At 43.8% G+C, this 19,378-nt stretch overlaps 1 protein-coding gene across 4 annotated transcripts in view; it reads right to left on the reverse strand.

Annotated features, from left to right (window-relative positions):
- Nucleotides 1-1,831: 1,831 nt before the first annotated feature.
- The window catches only part of adgrv1 (adhesion G protein-coupled receptor V1), a 524,573-nt gene continuing 507,026 nt past the window's right edge, over nt 1,832-19,378 (reverse strand). For 3 of the 4 annotated variants that reach the window (XM_080189140.1, XM_080189139.1, XM_080189137.1), the window contains 3 exons: nt 16,705-16,842; nt 6,664-6,841; nt 1,832-2,269 (listed from right to left, as the gene is read on the reverse strand). In XM_080189140.1, the coding sequence (XP_080045266.1) occupies nt 2,151-2,269; nt 6,664-6,841; nt 16,705-16,842 (435 nt within the window). In that variant the 3' untranslated portion in view covers nt 1,832-2,150. The remainder of the gene's footprint in view (nt 2,270-6,663; nt 6,842-16,704; nt 16,843-19,378) is intronic. The other variant, XM_080189138.1, reaches the window with a different exon arrangement.

The raw sequence follows: 19,378 nt of genomic DNA on the forward strand, positions 1-19,378 counted from the left end.
AAGCTGGTTTGCTGCTTTACTATCATGCTTAACTAGCCAAATTCTTCAGCTCTCATAAGGACTTCACAAATGCACATTCAAACAGCTCCCTGTGTGCTTCTTGCCACAGATCCTCATGTTTGAAATGGCTATGACATAAACTTTCATGCAGTCATCAATTTCATAGTCACAGGTAGGCCTGACTGGGTCAATGATTTTCGCCATTTGTCCTGTCAGTAACAGGCAAACCTCCCCTATGGCTCCTTTGGTGAACTTCTGGTGGAATTTCTAACTAAGATCTTCCGCATATATGATGTGTAAATTCTTTGGGGTGGGTCCTGATACCCGACACTAGGTACAATTTCAATAGCATCCAATGATGCTGTGCTGACACAGAATTTTTTTTAATATTCATTTTTGGAGACCAGAATTTTCCCATCCCGCCATAGGAACCTGTAGTGTTCCCTGCCAATGAGCAGGGTGAGCCTTTACACACAATTTTGCCCTTCTTACTGAACTAATTATGCATCACCCAATTTGTAACACAACTCATGGCAGGGCAGACAGGAATTCACACTGCCCGCCATCATGTCCGGGCAATATATTTAAAAGGCACTTTGACAGTCAGTGAATCAATTGACACAGACATAATAAGCTGAATGGATTCTTTCTATGTCATAACCTTCCTACAATTTTATGACATGCAAAACTGGTTCCCGATGAGAGTCAGCGGCGAAGTTTCTTCCATCATTTTATGCCGTTGGGGACACAATTGTTTTATTCCAACATTGTACCTGTGGAATTCATTACCACAAGAAATAGATGATGCCAAAACATTGAATGTATTCAAGAGATGGCTAGATTTAGCACTTGGGACGAATGGGATCAAAGGTTATGGGGAGAAAGCAGGATTAGGCTATTGAGTTGGATGATCGGCCACAATTATGATGAATGGCGGAGTGGGCTCAACGGGCCAAATGGCCTCCTATCTTCTATGTTTCTATTTAAAAGGTGTGTGGATATGCAGATCAAGACTCATAACTATGGCTAAAGAGCAAATGTCGGTAAGTGGAATTAGGCTGGTCGGTTTATTTTTTGGCTGACGCAGACATGGTGGCCTCTTTTTGTGCTGTAAAGCTTTTATGATTCTCTGAAAGAACATAAGAACATAAGAAATAGGAGCAGGAGTAGGCCATCTAGCCCTTCGAGCCTGCCCCGCCATTCAATAAGATCATGGCTGATCTGTCGTGGCTCAGTTCCACTTTCCCGCCCTCTCCCCATAACCCTTAATCCCCTCTCTTATCAAGAACCCATCAACCCGCTTCTTAAAAATATTTAGCGAGGCAGCCTCCACCACTTCAACGGGCAGAGAATTCCAGAGATTCACCACCCTTTGAGTGAAGAAGTTCCTCCTCAACTCCGTTCTAAACCGCCTCCCCTTTATCTTGAGGCTGTGCCCCCTAGTCCTACTGTCTTTTTTGAGCGGGAAGAGTCTCTCCACCTCTATCCTATCCATCCCATTCATCATCTTATACGTCTCAATGAGATCTCCCCTCATTCTTCTAAACTCTAACGAGTACAAGCCTAGTTTATTCAGCCTCTCCTCATAGCTCAACCCCCTCAACTCCGGTATCAGCCTAGTAAACCTCCTCTGCACTCCCTCCAAGACCAAAATATCCTTGCGCAGGTGCGGCGCCCAAAACTGCACACAGTACTAAAGAGGATGAGTTATGTCAGCACAATAGGCAACACAAGAATAACGCCATAGGAAGAACTTAACATTCGGCTTGCTTTTACATTTGAGCTATCAGTAATAAACACAAAATACAATTTATTGTGCTTGTTTGAAAGAAAGATGCAAATATTTTGCTGGTTTTTATTTTAGAATTTGTTCTAAATTCTACATGAATTGTATGTCCAAGTTAGTCACAGTGACTTAAATTTTACTTCTCTCTAACTATGTAAAAAAAACCCTACAGGAAATGATTTTTAAATAGATTCGACTAAAGGCTAAGGTCAAATATCAGTTGAACATTACAAAAATGTAGTACAAACATTGAAAAGTAAAACACTGCTCTACATTTTTAAATGCAAAATTTTAGTGCAAAAGAAGTATGTTTGTAAAGTATAAAAATATGAACAAATTTGATTCAAAAAACACAAAAAATGTGTTAGAGGTGAGTGTCTGCTATTGGTATTCTTCGGAGTTCCACAATCTGTGAGTTAGCAATGCTCCCACCATCTTGGCTTCCGTGATATGATTCATTGTCACTGGTGTTGAGGCCTGCACCTGAGACAAGAAGAAAAATTTACTCAAAGTAACTCTGAGAGGCATATTTGTTCTTTCCGACAGATGATACAGAATTTATCACCTGGAAATAACGGAAACGGTTGAAGGTTATCTTTTTGAATATGGTAACACAGAAATTCTCCAGAAGGCTCAGTTGATAAAGAAACCATATGGCATGATACTGAACCAGATGTCGTGTTGAACAAGTTGTCTGCAAGTTTTGTGCTTGGCCCTTTAATGAATTCTAATGCAGTGCCCACCTTGAAGTTTAATGCTTGCCCTTTATACTCTGAAGGCATAAGTTTATTTTCTGGGACCTCTGTAGTCCGAATTAGGCAGTCTGCTGGCATACTAGCTAGTAGGGCTTGTCTCATCAGGCCTCCGGTGTACATTGTAGATGCCCATGTTGATGCCGCTGGAGACACCCTATTGAACTGATATTTATGCCTTTGAAAACAATGCTTCTTGGGCTGTAAGTAATCTGGCCTTGAAAAAAATCATGGAATTTGCTGTCAATCACTTCATTATATTAATGTTGTCTGTACCAGTGTTTTAAAAAAAGCGGACCATCCAATGAGTTGACATCCCATTAGCAGCAAAGAATTTTAGCACTAGGTCCAGTTTGTAAGTTGTAGCAGTTGCTATGCTATGTTGCTAGGTCACAAAGTGCATGTTCAAATTGCTTTTATTACTGTGATGTCTATTTTAAGAGCTGCACTTGACTCATACCTGAATAGCCCTTAATGTCCTATAACATATGCTGAGCGCTCCTTTTAATGTACTGCTGGTAAAACTAAATGCAGGTACGTAATGATTGTACTCCTAAAAAGTTCTATGCTGTAGGTGTACACAGAATAATTCTTCACAGAGATCAGCATTTAACTGATATAGATGTCATGAAACCAATTAACAAACTGTCTTCTGATTTGTGTAGGATAATAGTCATAGTGAGCTGAATCTTACCAGCCTCTGGGGATGGACTGGGAGGTGGGAATGCTGGCAAAATGACACGGAAAGGTATTGCGTAGCCAAAGCTTCACAACCTTTTTAGTAAAGTAATTCCTTCCCATCTCAGTCCTAGCCGATTGCCCTCTTACGCTGAGACTGTGCCTGATGTTTTAGTCCGCCCAGGAGTTAAAATTCTCACCCTTAACTCTGATGTTCATTTGGTCCCAAATTTGGTCCCAGTCAGCAGAAACTATGTTGACTCTGTCACACCCTTTCAGAATCTTACATGTTTCAATGAGATCAGCTCTCATTCTTTTAAATCCAGAGAATATAGGCCCAATTTACTTAGCCTTTTATCTTAGGGCCCCCTCATTCCAGGAACCAATCTAGTTATACTCCATAGCACCACTTCCAAAACAAGCATATCCTTTCTTAAAACTGCACACAGTCTTCCAGGTATAATCTCACCAAGTCCTGATCAACCATTAGAATGACTTCTTTACTACTGTATTCCAATTGCTCTGAAATAAAGGCCAACATGCAATTTGCCTTCCGAATTGCTTGCTGTACCTGCATACTAACTTTCTGTGTTTCTAAGAGCATGTAACTTACATGAGGCCTAGTTAGAGCAGAAACTTTGTCCACATCATATAAGGCACTGATTCAGAACAGGCATCAAGGAGAGGAACAATTTCAACGATGCTAGTATAAGTTGAATATTGCGATGAATTGGTATTTAGATGGCGTTCACCTAGTTCCTGTCTTTCCTCCCTGGCAATCTAATGAGATTCTGTTGTTAAAGTTGTCTCGGGCTCCCGCTGCCATTTTCATGCAAGCCGACTACTTGTTAAACTAGTTGCCTGCCCGGGAGTTAAAATTCTCACCCATAACTCCGACGTTCATTTGATCCCAAAGCACATAACAGAAATTAGTAAACATGTGCTCTATGCAAGGATTAGACGTCTACAAAGTTGCTGTGCCAGATGAGATATATCCTAGATTTCTCAAGAAATTTAAAGTGACATTTGTGAAGCTTTAGTTGATATTTTTCAGGGTTCCTCGAAAAGCAAAAGTGCCACTGAGGGCAGAGGCACTGCAAGAGGTGGGATTTTATGGCCTCGCTCGACCCGAGACTAACTATCAATGGACATTTCCACTGTCCATTCCTCACCTGCCCCAATTCCGTGGTGGGCAGGGCAGTAGAATCCCAACGCCAATGAACAAAGAGGACAATTTGTATAACAAACATTGTAGCGAAACTACTTGTGGACATTTCTGAACATAGTTTAGAGGTAAAGAACATACTATTGGACTTAAGCAGCAAACAATGGATCACAGGACACGAACACCAAATTCAAAGCCTCAAGCAAGACATGAGATTAGGAAAAACTCTTCATTCCGCAGAATAGTGCGATATAGGATAAATTTCCAAAAAAAGTAGTAGATTCAAGATCAACTGGCATTTTTGAAGAAACTGAATTGTTCTAATTTCAGAAAGGGGACTGCAAGTTATAGGGTTGAATTTTTGGGTCCTGCCAGGGACAGGAACAGAAGCGGATGGGGCCTGAAGATCTTGGTGCCAGCTGCTGTACTATTTTCCTGATGTCATCCCTTGCATTGCCTGTTTTGTTCAGGCAGGATCAGAGCCAACAGGATCACCCATCCCCTCATTAACTCTCCTTAAGGGTGCAATCAAGGATACATAAAGGAGGCCAACTATGATTTTCCAGTTCACTTCTGTTCGCCCCCAGCAGCAGTAGCTTATTTAGCTGTAAGGAGGTGGACACCTGACACCACCAAGCCAGGGCCTGCTGCCAGGTGCCCACCTGATAGGGCTGAGATTTTCCAGCATTTTCTGTTCTTGTTTCAGATTCCAGCATCTGCAGTATTTTGCTTTTAACATCCCGATTCGATAGAAATTCTGTCTCTGTGCCAATTAAAGGGACAGGCAGTGAAAATGTGAGTGAGTGACTCCCCCCTAGGGCCTGCTTCAGGACCCGGAAACAGTCCTAACACCTATTTCCCCTGCCTGGAAGGAAAATGCAGCCCATAGAGTTGGCAGCAATACTTTCTTCAGGTGTGGTGTTGGCATGGTGGTATTGTTGTCACTGGTAATCCAAAAATCCAGGGTAATGCTTTGGGGACTGGGATTCAAATCCCATCATGGCAGATGGAGAAATTAGAATTCAATAAAAATCTGAAAATAGAAAATAAAGGAATGATGACCGTGAAACCATTGTTGATTGTTGTATAAACCCATCTGTTTCACTCATATCCTTCAGGTAAGGAAATCTGCAGCTCTTACTTGGTCTGGCCTGCATGTGACTCCAGACCCACAGGAATGTGGATTGCCCTCTTAACTGCCCTCTAAAATGACCTAGCAAGCCACCCAATTCAAGGGCAATCAGAGATAGGTAACAAATGCTGGCCCAGCCAACAACCTCTACACCACATGAAAGAATCAGGCAAAAAGTAGTGGAAGTAATTGAACTTGAATGTTTCTCACTCTACCATTTGGGTGATAATTGGGTTACTGGAAACGTGTGATGAGTCAGTGCAGCTTCCTGTGGGCTTGATCATTTCCTCTTGTTTTGGTATGCAGGATGTCAGGTGAAAAACAGTTATTTATGTGTGCATTGAGTGCTGATAGAGGCCACAAAACTGATACAGTAATAAATCTATTTTAGCCATTTCTTACAATGTTTCTTTTTGTGTGTCCTTTTTACTGTTAGTTTCTCATGTAGCTGTTATAAATTATTTAATTATGGCCCCAACGTGAGTGAGTTTTGCAATGGGAATCCCGTAGGTGTATGCCAAATAGATCTGGTTGCACAATGCATGCTCTGTGCACACCCATCGATGCGCAACTGCATAGGGGAATGTGGGTGAACATAACTTTGAGAGATGGGATTAGTCCACACAGAAGCTCTTTTTCCCTGAGAAATCTGGAGCAATAGAGCAGATGACGTTTTGAGGATATGTCTATGTCTAACTAACAGTGTGGATCCTCTCTTGGAAACTCTTTAATTATAGCATGCCATGTTTTTATTGGCATGAAAGGCTGATTTGTCATTGTAGCTTAAGTAGATTCCTGCCACTGTGTGTCGAACCATTTTTGAAGGCCTTGCATACCTATTTTATAATGGCATGGACATCTCAGGATCTGGGTCTAAAGGTTGACAGATGCAGAGTTGTGCAATTTGCCATAAGGATACCATATAGCAAAGGGCTGACAATACAGTGACAGCAAGAATCAGCTACGGACTGGATTCATTCACAATAAAAGCATTGCAATAAAAAACATCCAATACTACAGTTCTTCCTCATGATTCTATCAGCTCTGCCGTTTCCGATTCCCTAAAAAGCAGGAGCCTGAGCGTGAATTCACCATCTGATAAAGCAAGGTATGTTCACTTCTACCATCAAGTTATTTATCAATCACTCACCAGTTTTTAAGGCAAATATTAAGTCATCAAACTCCTGTGATTCCTCATCAGCCACCAGGTTGCGGTTGATATAACCCCCTGTAGTGCTGTAGATGCTGCCAATCTGTGGACTTTGCTTGAAGATGCTGCTTGCTTGACTGCCAGGTCTTAAAGAGGCTCGTTCCCAATCAGCAGGTATCTAGAGCAAACTTCTAACAATTAGAAACTTCTGCATAAAAAAACATTTTATTTATTTATCAGTGTCACAAGTAGGCTTATATTAACACTGTAATGAAGTTACTGTGAAAATCCTCTAGTCACCAGAGTCCAGTGCCTGTTTGGGTACACTGATGGAGAATTTAGCATGGCCAATGCACCTAACCGGCATGTTTTTTGGACTGTGGGAGGAAGCCAGAGCAGCCGGAGGAAACCCACACAGACAGTGACCCAAGTCGGGAATCGAACCCAGGTCCCTGGCGCTGTGAGGCAGCATTGCTAATCAGTTAAAACAACCAGGGGCAGAGTTAGTAAGTAAAGTTTATTTATTAGTCACAAATAAGGCTTACATTAACACTGCAATGAAGTTATTGAGAAATTCCCCTAGAGTTGTACATTCCATGACGAAATTTGTCATTGGTTGAAGACAAACAGAAATAGGATGGAAAACACTATTCTCATGAAAATGATGTTCTTCTAATAAACGAGCTTGCCTGTGTGGTCCAGTCAGCAGCACTCTCAACTTGTGCTTTGACCCTCACTCCAGCATGTATATGGCGTGAATTTCTACTAAAGTTATCAGCCAGAACTCTGCCACTTTGCCCGCCATGGAATCAGAGTGGTCAAGGGTCCAACAATGGAAATCTCTGTTGACCTCGGGCAGTAATTTCCGGTCTCGCCTGAGTGAGGCTGTAAAACCCTGCCCATCTTCTCCATTGGTGTAATCTTGCTGGAAGAGATATAGAAAACTCGAACACTAGCATAAGTGATGAGCAGGAAAGAAAATCTAGTGCTGTTTTGTGAACAACAGGAAGTTTTCCCAGTGTTCTGGCCAACATTTATCCCACAATCAACACTGCCCAACAAATTAACTGGTCATTCATTTACGCACAGTGGGATCTTAAACTGTGAGAAATAACTGCAGTGTTTGCCTATGTAGTAATTTAATTTCAAAGTAATTCATTGTACATGAAGTATTTTGGGACAAATCTGAAAGACCAGGATACTCCCAAAAGTAAGGGCCCAAATGATGGGAAAACGGAGTATTTCCCACCCATTTTTTTACTGAATGAATCTCTGATGCTCTGAGCGTTGCAGAGTGCCTCAGTGTGATCCACTCTGGAAAATAAGGGGCGGGGCCTTATCCCATCCGTACACTGCTTAATGGGCACTGCACATGTGCCGATCTCTCAGTGGGGAGATCAGTGCACGTGCACTGCACCCCCCCATCATTGGGCTCCCGGTCGCTGGTCTTCCCAGAAGCCTCCCTGATTGCTTACCTTCCCAATCACCCCCCACCCCTAATCATTGCCCTACTGGACCCTCCCCACCCCCACCGCACCAGTCCTGATCTCCCCCCAACAGGAGAAGCCAATGTGGTACCATTATTTAAGAAAGGAGAAAGAGATAATCCAGGAAACTGCTCAGTGCCAGCACCCTCCAGAAGATCAGTGGCAAATGGATGTCAATCTGGATAAGTGCGAGGTGAAGGGCTTGGGCAGATCAAATAAGGCATGATGAATGACAGGATTGTGGGAAGCACCAAGGATTAAAGGGACCTTGGCATACATGTATACCGGTTCCTTAAGGTAGCAGGACAGGTGGATAAAATGGTTAAGAAGGCATATGATACACTTCCCTTTAGGTTATGCTGGAACTATCAATGACTTGGAAGAGGGGGCTGAAGGGTGGGTTAGTAAATTTACTGATGACACTAAGATTAGTGGAGTAGTGGATGAGGTGGAGGGCTCTTGCAGGCTGCAAACAGACTTGATAGGATGCAGATCTGGACAGAAAAGTGGCAAATGGAGTTTAACCCTGATAAGTGTGAGGTGATTCATTTTGGTTGGACAAACTTGAATGCGGATTACAGGGTCAATGGCAGGGTTCTGAGGAATGTGGAGGAACAGAGAGAGGTCTTGGGGTTTGTATCCACAGGTCTCTGAAGGTTGCCACTCAAATGGATAGAGCCGTGAAGAAGGCTTATAACGTGTTAGCATTTATTAACAGGGGATTTGAGTTTAAGAGCCGTGGGGTAATGCTGCAACTTTCCCGGACCTTGGTGAGACCACATTTGGAATACATGTGCAATTCAATACACCTCACTATAAGAAGGATGTGGAAGCATTGGAGAGAGTGCAGAGGGGATTTACCAGGATGCTGCCTGATTTGGAGGGCGTCTTATGAGGAAAGGTTGAGGGAGCTGGGGCTTTTCTCTTTAGAGAGAGGAGGATGACAGGCAATTTAATAGAGGTTTATAAGATGATGAGGAGAATAGATAGAGTGGATGTGCAGAGACTATTTCCTCAGGTGGATGTAGCTGTTACTAGGGGGCGTAACTTTAAAGTTCGTGGTGGGAGATATGGGAGGGATGTCCAAGGTAGATTCTTTACTCAGAGAGTGGTTGGGGTGTGGAATGGACTGCCTGCTGCGACAGTGGAGTCAGACACTTTAGGAACTTTCAAGCGGTTATTGGATAGGCACATGGAGCACACCAGAATGATAGGGAGTGGGATGGCTTGATCTTGGGTTTGGTCATAGCTCGGCACAACATCGAGGGCCGATGGGCCTGTACAGTGCTGTGCTGTTTTATGTTCTATATAAAGCATTGGTTAGACTATAGCTAGAGTACTGTGGGCAGCTTTGGAATCTACATTACAGGATGGATTGGATAGAATTGGAAAGGGTGCAGAGGAGCGTTTTAGTTATGAAGAGAGATTGCATAGATTGGGGTTGTTTTTCTTGCAGCAGAGGAGACTGAGGGGGAACATGATTGAGATGTATAAAATTATGAGGACACAGATAGATAGGAAGAAATCTTTCCCCTAGGTGGAGGGATCAATGACTCGGGGACATAGATTGAAGTTAAGGGGCAGGAGGTTTAGAGGGGATGTGAGGAAAATCCTTTTCACCCAAAGCATGGTGGGAGTCTGGAACTCACTGCTTGAAAGGTTATTGGACGTAGAGACCCTCATAATATTTAAGAAATATTTAGAAGGCACTTTCGTTGCCAAGGCATACAAAGCGATGGGCCAAGTGCTGGAAAATAAGATTTGAAAGTTAGGTAGTTTGTCTTTGATTAGTGCAGATGCAATGGGCAGAAGGGTTTTTTTTCTGTGCTGTGTACCTCTGTGTCCTGAGGGGATATCCCCTGTTCCCAAAGAGCCATCTCTGTAGCCTGGGATGTCCCTCAAAGATTCCAGGGCTCTGTGATTAGCCAAGGATGGATCTATCATATACACTCCCTAGAAAACGAGCAGACATAGGCAGGACAAGTATCAGGTGGTTGCACACCAGCTGCACATTGAAGGAGGGGAACACTTTCTGGTTGATGAAGGGACTCCTTGGTGCCACGGGGTGCAGAGAGCAACATGGGTGCAGCCTACCAGCCACTGCACCTGTGGCAAACCAGCTACATACCCAAGCCCTATAGCCCTCTCATTCTGCCAGGCTTGGTCCACACCAAAGTAGATGTAGTCGACACACCTTGCATACATTGTAATCCTCATGGATGCAGTTGTGGGTCAATATGGATGAGATACCACAGAGATCCCTGGTGGATGCCTGGAGGGACCCCATGGCAAAGAAGTTGAGGGCTGCCGCAGCAAGCAGGTGGCCTCCGCCACCACAAGGAGATGGCACAGGTGTCGCACTGTCTTCTTAGTTAGGCAGATTCTTCATCGGCAAATGATGTTGGACAGCTCCAGGAAGGAGACACAGTGCTGGTAGATCCTGAGTGGCGGGCATTGGGGACCAGACAGAGAAGTGATGCAATTACCTCTCAATCCTGTGCCACCATGCTTAGAGCCCTCAAACTTGAGGCTTTAATGTCATTCCCTGACTTTGAGACTGTGGAGAGCTGATGTTGCCAAGGGTTAACTTTCGATGGCCAATTAGTGTCACAAGCATGAGTCTCATGAATGCAGCAGGGCACAATTGCTTTCTCCTTCAAGGAGAGGCAGAGCTAATAGACTAATAATAATTCAGAGAATGCAGAGCTGTCATCCCTTTACACCTAAGGCTCCTGGACTGCAGATGCATAGGTTGACATTCCCGTCCACCCCCCTCATCCCCTCAAATCCCTGGGCACCAAGTTTCTTTACCTTTCTGGTCTCATCACTCAGCCTATCTGACTTGGCTTCATTATGGCCCTCATCACATCCCACCCTCATCCCCAGGCAGCCACCAGAAGCCACCTCTGAGTGCTTACTGGGCCCACCCAAGTTTGGGAACCCCATCAACCTACAAATGAGTATGCAACTCTGCAGATTGGCTACCTGCTGCTGCTGCGATCACAGCAGGTAAACTCACTTAGGTAAAGATTGTCCGACGGGAACATATTAAGTTGCTGACCCGACGTGTATTTCTCAGAAGTTAAGAAACGTAGAAAATAGAAGTGGGAGTAGGCCATTCGGCCCTTTGAGCCCACTCTGTCATTCAGTTTGATCATGGTTGATCAAGTTGTTCCTGGTCCCAACTTGTTGTCTGTCTCTAAGGGATTGGGATGATTTCACCTTTAATTAACAGCTACTGCTTTTCTGAAGTAATTCTGAAGTGTGGAGTTAGTAGGAATCTTTGATTTGTTATGAGAGATTTATAAATGTCAAGTTATTTCAGTGGTGTTTGGATGCTCACTTTTTTTGGGCAATCGTGACATTGACAATATTTTCTAACACAGATCTCAGAATATCATGCCGCAAATAAATACTGCTGCGAGGGTTGAGTTCAGCAGTTATTACTCCATTTTTCCATTTTTGCAGCCTGAATTTGAATCCATCTAATTCAGACTGACATGGTGCTTATTTCTACTTGTTAGTAAATATACTAATGAGGAATGCTTCATCCAGGATCAGGGCAAATTGCTCTGCATAGAAAATCTGGTGGCAGCAATAGACAGTGAATCAAGTTCCAAATTTGAGATTCGATATAATTGGACTTTTAGTTGGATTCAATGGTTCTAGTTTAGAGCACCTCCATATAGTAAGCATAGAGTTGCAAATCTCAATTACAGCTTACATAAGATACCATTTAATTGGCTTACTTCAGACCTATAACTGATTGCTCTATTCTTCTATGAAACAACTAGAAGACTCTTAATTAGATGGATATGTACTATTCACCAGTCAATTCATAACAAGTATATTGTCTACTGCAACCATGGGAGTCGATGGCCCAGTGATATTATCATTAGACTATTAGTCCAAAAACTTAGCTAATGTATGGGTGAGCCAGGTTTGAATCCCACCACACAGATGGTGGAATTTGCATTCAATAAAAAAAATCTGGAATTAAGAATCTGCAGGTGTCCATGAGTCCATTGTCAATGGTTAGAAAAACCCATCTGGTTCACTAATGTCCTTTAGGCGAAGAAATATGAAGTCCTTACCTGGTCTGGCCTACATGTAACTCCAGAGCCACAGCAATGTGGTTGACTCTCAACTGCCCTCTGAAATGGCCTAGCCAAGGGCAACTAGGGATGGGTAATAAACGCTGGCCAGCCAGCCACTCCCATGTCCCATCAATTAGTTTTTTAAAATGGTATATACGAGGTGGTGGTACTTAAGGGGCACTATGATGGTTGGGCACTACTAAATGCTAGCTGAACCACATTTCCTTTGTGGCTGTGAGTGGAGCCTGAGCTGCATGTAAACACTACATTTAGAATCATTTAAACCAATGGCAATTGGGTGGTTGGGACATGGTTGTAGTGAGGAGAGGTTATTGAAAACAGATATAAAATATTTCTGAGCTAGAAACTGCAAACTCTACTTAATAAGATTTCAATGATGTATTAATGAGAAAATTTGCTCTTTTGGTTTCTACCTTCACCCTACCTCACAATCGGTGTGGTATTAGATTCCTGGGACGAATCCTTGTACTATTGGAAAGCTTCAAGTGTCACAAGAGTTGTTGCCTAGCCTTTGATCTGTGCCAAGAATAAAATACACTTTGTGACATAACCACAAAGGAGAACGTTAATCTTAGGCATGGCAAGAAGTAAATCAATATGGCGATGGCTCAGATTTAAGGAATTATTATTCACTTCGCTTTTCATTACTGTCAAAGCAATTGGACAATACCTGGACAACATTAATATAGAATATTAATTTACAGAAAACGCAGAGTTTTTGTGAATCTATGACAGTTAGAAATCAGAACCAGTTATAAAATAAATCTATTTATTGTATTCAAAATATCTGCAAATTTTTGATAGTCTTTCTGAAAATTATTTAAACAATAATGTCACGGCAGCATGGTGGCACAGTGGTTAGCATTGCTGCCTCACAGCGCCAGGGACCCAAGCTTGGGACACCCTCTGTGTGGAGTTTGCACGTTCTCCCCTTGGCTGTGTGGTTTCCTCCCACAGTCCAAAGATGTGCAGATTAGGTGGATTGGCCATGCTAAATTGCCTCTTAGTGTCAGAGGGACTAGCTACAGTAAATAAATGCGTGGGGTTATGGGGATAGGGCTTGGGTGGGATAGTAGTCAGTGCAGACTTGATGGGCCGAATAGCCTCCTTCTGCACTGTAGGATTCTACGATTCTATCATTCAACTGCATGCTGTTTTTGTACAGTTTTATAAGGAGTTATTAAAACAGCAGTTCAATGTCCCAGATTCTTTTAGTCAGTGGGGAATGAAAGGAATTAAGCCACATTTAATCCTGTGGATTTGCATTGAAGGTTTTGGATATTGTAAAGCCATTTATGTGCAGCATTCCCTCCTTTGGGTAACCAGTGTGAGCAGGACAAGGAACTGACCAGCCAGACTGAAGAATGGGAACTGCAGGAGGAGGTAGAAGTTGGCCATCAGGGCCTGAATGAGCAGGAGAGCTTGGGGCACCCAAGCTACTGAGGTGCCATCATGGGAAATGGCTCTTTCTGACTGAGTAATAGCAGTGCAACTATACCCCTGATACTGCTCCTATCATGGGAAAGTGTAATTGATTTGATTTGATTTATTATTGTCACATGTATTAGTATACAGTGAAAAGTATTACTTCTTGTGTGCTATACAGACAAAGCATACTGTTGATTGAGAAAGAAAGGAGAAAGTGTAGAATGTAGTGTTACAGTCATAGCTAGGGTGCAGAGGAAAATTAACTTAATGCAAGGTAAGTCCATTCAAAAGTCTGACAGTAGCAGGGAAGAAGCTGTTCTTGAGCCGGTTGGTATATGAGTTCAAATTTTTCTATCTTTTTCCCAGCAGAAGAAGGTGGAAGAGAGAATGTCCAGGGTCCGAGGGGTCCTTAATTATGCTGGCTGCTATGCCAAGGCAGCGAGAAGTATAGACAGGGTCAGTGGATAGGAGGCTGGTTCGCATGATGGATTGGGTTATGTTCATGACCTTTTGTATTTTCTTGTGGTCTTGGGCAGAGCAGGAGCCATACCAAGCTGTGATACAATCAGAAAGGATGCTTTCTATGGTGTGTCTGTAAAAGTTGGTGAGAATTAGAGCTGAAGTGCCAAATTTCCTTAGTCTTTTGAGAAAGTAGAGACATTGGTCAGCTTTCTTAACTATTATGATGGCACGGGGGGACCAGGACAGGTTGTTGGTGATGTGGACAGCTCAAAACGTGAAGCTCTCAACCCTTTCTGCCTCGTCCCCGTTGAAGTAGACAGGGGCAAGTTCTCCTTTATGTTTCCTGAAGTCGATGACAATCTCCTTCATTTTGTTGACATTGAGAGAGAGATCACTGTTGTTGCACCAATCCACCAAATTCTCTATCTCATTCCGACACTGTATCTTGTCATTGTTTGAAGTCTGACCCACCATGGTGGTGTCGTCAGCAAACTTGAAAATTGAGTTGGAGGGGAATTTGGCCACAGACTCATAAGTGTCATAAGTTGCCCACGGTCCTTACGATGCAGGAGGACGATAATGACTTACAGTGAGGACAGAACATTGGTCCACAAAGTCTGACTGCCAGTGGGTGGCACAGTGCCTCACGGCGCCAGGGACCTGGGTTCGATTCCTGGCTTGGGTCACTGTCTGTGTGGAGTTTACACGTTCTTCCCGTGGCTGCGTGGGTTTCCTCTGGGTGCTCCGGTCTCCTCCCACAATCCAAAAAACGTGCTGGTTAGGTGCATTGGCCACGCTAAATTCTTCCTCAGTGTATCCGAACAAGCGCCGGAGTGTGGCGACTAGGGAGTTTCACAGCAACTTCATTGCAGTGTTAATGTAAGCCTAACTGTGACACTAATAAATAAACTAAATGGCTGATTCCTGCCTGGCTGAAGGCAGCTCGTGAAGTCTCAGTGACCAGGGTAATCTCAGGATGATGAGATGCAGACAGAGCCTCCTCCTTTGATGCAGGCTCCTCCATAGTTAAAGTGTACCCCGATGGTCAGTGTCACTGGTGCCAGAGAAATGGCTCTCACATGGGCGTCGCTGCGCTTGTAGTGAGATCAGATTTTCCCAATGACTGGTTGAGTGGTCAGGCTGACCATAGACGAGTGGCCAAGGTGACACTGGCATGAGGGTGTCCAGTCGGTGTGAAGGAAGGCCAACCAGTGGGCTAACGTCCTCGTAAACGGGTGGTGGAGGCAGTGCTGTTTGTCAGCATCTAGCGATTGCATGTTAGATGTATGCTACTGTGTTTGTAGCAGGTTATGTAGCAAAGGAATGTGAGAGCAGGGATGCAGTAAGGCGGTACAAGACATTAGGTTTAATACTTTACAGAGGGGTACACACATTCACAGAAATGCTCGCTATGTACAAGTGGCTAACAACGCATTGTGCAACTCTCATTCCTTTAACTTCCTAACCCTGACGCTAACTCATCTTGGTGTTTTCCCAGGATCCACAACTGAGGTGGAGGAGGCCTGTTGTCCGCCACACCATGGTGTCTGTGATGACGTTGGTGGGCATCCTCTGGAGAACCAAGACCTGAAGGACCCAATCTGCTTCAAGGCAGCATAAGTTTGGTGGTGCCACCCTCATTGGTGTGTGGGGCTGGAGTAGTGTTGCTCACAGGAAGAGGGGACTCCGATAGGCTGGATACTATCAGGGTCTCCTGGGTGAAAGGCCCCAGGCTATACACCAGGTGCTCCTACTTCTTATGGAATCTTGGGAGCCCTTGGATTCGTCCTTGGGTTCGAGGGCAGCTGGACTGAAGTCCAGAAGCCCTGGCATCCTCTGGCAACAGCATCCCTGGATACCTACAAGTGCCTCCACCATGCCCTGAATCATTCCCTGAACTGTGAGTGCATGGTCTGAACCATGCAGTGAACATCTGCCGTCATGGAGTGCACATCCTGCACCAAGGTCTCCACTGCAGCCGCCACCCTCGCTGTGTTGGCTTGGTTACCTTAGAGTGATGGCATAACCTCCTCCAGTCGACCGTGCGCTCCAAGCAGTAAAGCTGACATCCCTTCCTGATGTCCCTGACTCTAGCTTTGTAACTCCAGCAGCTGAGGGATGTCAACTGACTGCAGCTCAGCAGTGCCCTGGTCTCCAGGTGTCCGTTGAGTGCCAGATCTCTGGGACAAACCTGCCTCCAACTGTTGTGGATCATCAGAAATGAGCTGCTCACCAATTAGTGACCCAGAAGCTTATCCTACTGATTTCAACTGAATGGTGTGCGTGTCTGTGCTGGTGGAGATGCAGGCAACACCCCTGATGCCTCTTTGATGGGAACATTTGAGAATTTGTCAGAACTACTCCACTGGCTAGTATCCAAAGCCACATTTGTGAATGGCCTAGGCTGCTCCATTGGCTTCCCTGTAAGGAAAGGGACGTGGGATTAGTGCATGGCAAGGCATAATGATAGGAAAGAGAAAACTCATGTTAATCTGGCCAGATTGATGATTATGTCGTGGGTCCTTACTTTTATCTCTTGCATTCACCTTGCTCTTGACACAGGTACGGTCCTCTTCCTTTGCTACTAGCTGGAGGACTCTGTTCTTGATCAGTGAGAAGGTTTTCACTTTGGACATGTCCCTGTTCATCTGTGCCCTCTCCTTTTTATTGTGAGCCAGCTTGTTCTGCAAGGAGACGGATGAGGAAAGCGTAAACAGGACGCATGCTGGGTCAGATGGTATTTGTGGTTGGTGAGTGGGAGCTGGAGTGTGCTGAGGAGAGGAGATGCAGGGTAGATGAGGAGGCTTATGGGAGAGTGAGTGGTGGGGACCTATGAGGTGGCAGTGATGAGCTCCCAGTGGATGTGTGATGAGTGTGTGAGTGGGTGACTTATCATGGATGCACAGAAGAAGACATTCATCTCCTTTCTGTGCAGGAAACTTATGCTGACCAGCATTGTCACTGCCTCCCATGTGGGTTTGGTGACCTTGCTGTTTACTCTTCAGCCAGCCCGAGGGTATTGTATGTCCAGCCTCTCCTCCAGCACATCCAGCATTTTGGGGAGTGTTCTTTCAGAAGACCAGCCTACCTAGCATGCCATCCTTTTGATTGGACTTGGAACAAGTGCTGAGGTGTTTAAATGGTGCATCCTCTTTATTGAAGTGCTCACGCAATACTGGGGAGGGCAAATCAGAACCAGCCCACCATCTGTGTGGTGTGAAACTTATGAAAAAAAAATTCCAAGTTCCTAAAAATACAGCACGAGAGTTCATCGATGTCACCAATGGGCTATTCACTGTTCTTTCTCGTCTAAGCAACACTAAGCCAAATTAATGAAAAATTCTGCCCATGATCTTAGTTGCTAGCTGAAGGAATTATATAATAGGATTTCAAAACTTTTGCTGTAACAAATTATTAAAAGCACCATTGACTATTTATTTTGTAGGCAACTTATACTTGAAACTACAGAGAGGAACATTTACCTTTCATATTTATCACGTTACACATTCTCCATGGGATTATTGTCCTTCTAGCTAACATTTCAGTGATGCTCCCAACTTCCAATTGGTTCTTGTATCCCCACTTCATCATGTAGTAACTTCGAATGACTGTCTTTACATGCTTTCCTCAGTTTTTGGACAGTTTCTTAAATCTACCACCAGCAGTCAAGTCTATTCCAATAATTCTTCTGATGTCCAGCCATGCCAGAATAAATCTTTCAGAGTCTGTAGAAGGCTTCAACTAGAGACTCCCTCATGTATCCAATGTAGGGGTTTGGAAAGTCAAGCAGCCTTTTTCTCTGCTAACCACAACGAACCTTTGTCCGCCTGTGATATTTATTGATTTGTCGGGCAGCCTGTAACCTGATCTCAAAAATAGCTTTCTTTGCCCCTTTCTTCTATGACAATGTGAAACCCATGAACATTGAATCTTGGCTGAAATATTTATTAACCATCTTTGATCTATGGTTCTACGCTGCCAGATGAAGTGGTGAATGCGAGCTCACTTTTAACATTAAAAAAAAACTTGCACAGGTACATGGATGAGAGGGGTGTGGAGGGATATGGTCCAGGCGCAGGTCAGTGGGACTTGGCAGAAAAAATGGTTCAGCACAGCCAAAAAGGGCCAAAAGGCCTGTTTTTGCACTGTAATATTCTATGGTTCTATGGTTCTATCTCAACACCCTTTCATCTTAGAAATAAATGGATAGTTTCCAGCACAACTGTTTAAACCAGATACCTGTAACACTTTTCAGGGCCTTTAAGAGACTTAGGATCTACTCATTGTAAACTCAGAGACTGCTACCATTTTCCCCAAGCATAAATACCTTGCTCCTCCTTCTCAGTAAAATAATCTAAGATTTCCTTTGTCTCTGAAAATCAATCCACCCCAGCTTACGATCAAGCAGAGATCAGAAATGATCACATGACCCTCTACATTTTACCCTGAATTTAAAGCTACAGTGTTCAAAATAAAATAATTATAATAATATGTATTTTTTGTCTTGTTTCTCATCCTTTGTTCTCCACGTTACTCAGCTTCATTGCTCAGAGGGAAAACTATTGACCAGTCACCATGTGCCTGGCATGGTGGCACAATGGTTAGCACTGCTGCCTCACAGCACCAGGGTGCTAGGTTCAGTTCCTGGCTTAGGTTACTGTCTATGTGGAGTCTGCACATTCACCTGTGTGTGGATCTTCTCTGGGTTGTCTTGTTTCCTCCTGATTACGTGGATCAGCCATGCTAAATCCTTCCTAAATGTACCTGAACAGTTGCTGGAGCATGGCAACTAGGGGATTTTCACAGTAACTTCCTTGCAGTGTTACTGTAAGCCTATTTGTGACTAATAAATAAACTTTACTTTACTTGCCCTGATAGAGGGTGCTGAAGAACAGACCAAAATACTGCTTCCTCCAATATTAGTTCCCTCTTCAATCTTTGTTCTGTCCCTTGCTATGATGGAATGGACTCCTATGGTGTCCAGTACTATGAAGCACAATGTATTGTAACTTTGCAACCACAGCATTCATTTGAACGACAACTCAATCAACTTTTTTGACAGGCAAATCCTGACCTTTGTGTGACTAATTCGGACCTAGAGCTTCTTTGCCCAAAATTAAACGGAATTTTTTTTGGAAGTTGCTGGTTTTAAATGAAATACAGCAGCACTATAACACTCTCGATCACACAGGTGATGCATGTGTCTATAAAGCTGCATGA

This window comes from Carcharhinus amblyrhynchos, chromosome 5, assembly GCF_965287045.1.
Source record: "Carcharhinus amblyrhynchos chromosome 5, sCarAmb.v2.hapA, whole genome shotgun sequence".
Taxonomy (NCBI): Eukaryota; Metazoa; Chordata; class Chondrichthyes; order Carcharhiniformes; family Carcharhinidae; genus Carcharhinus; species Carcharhinus amblyrhynchos.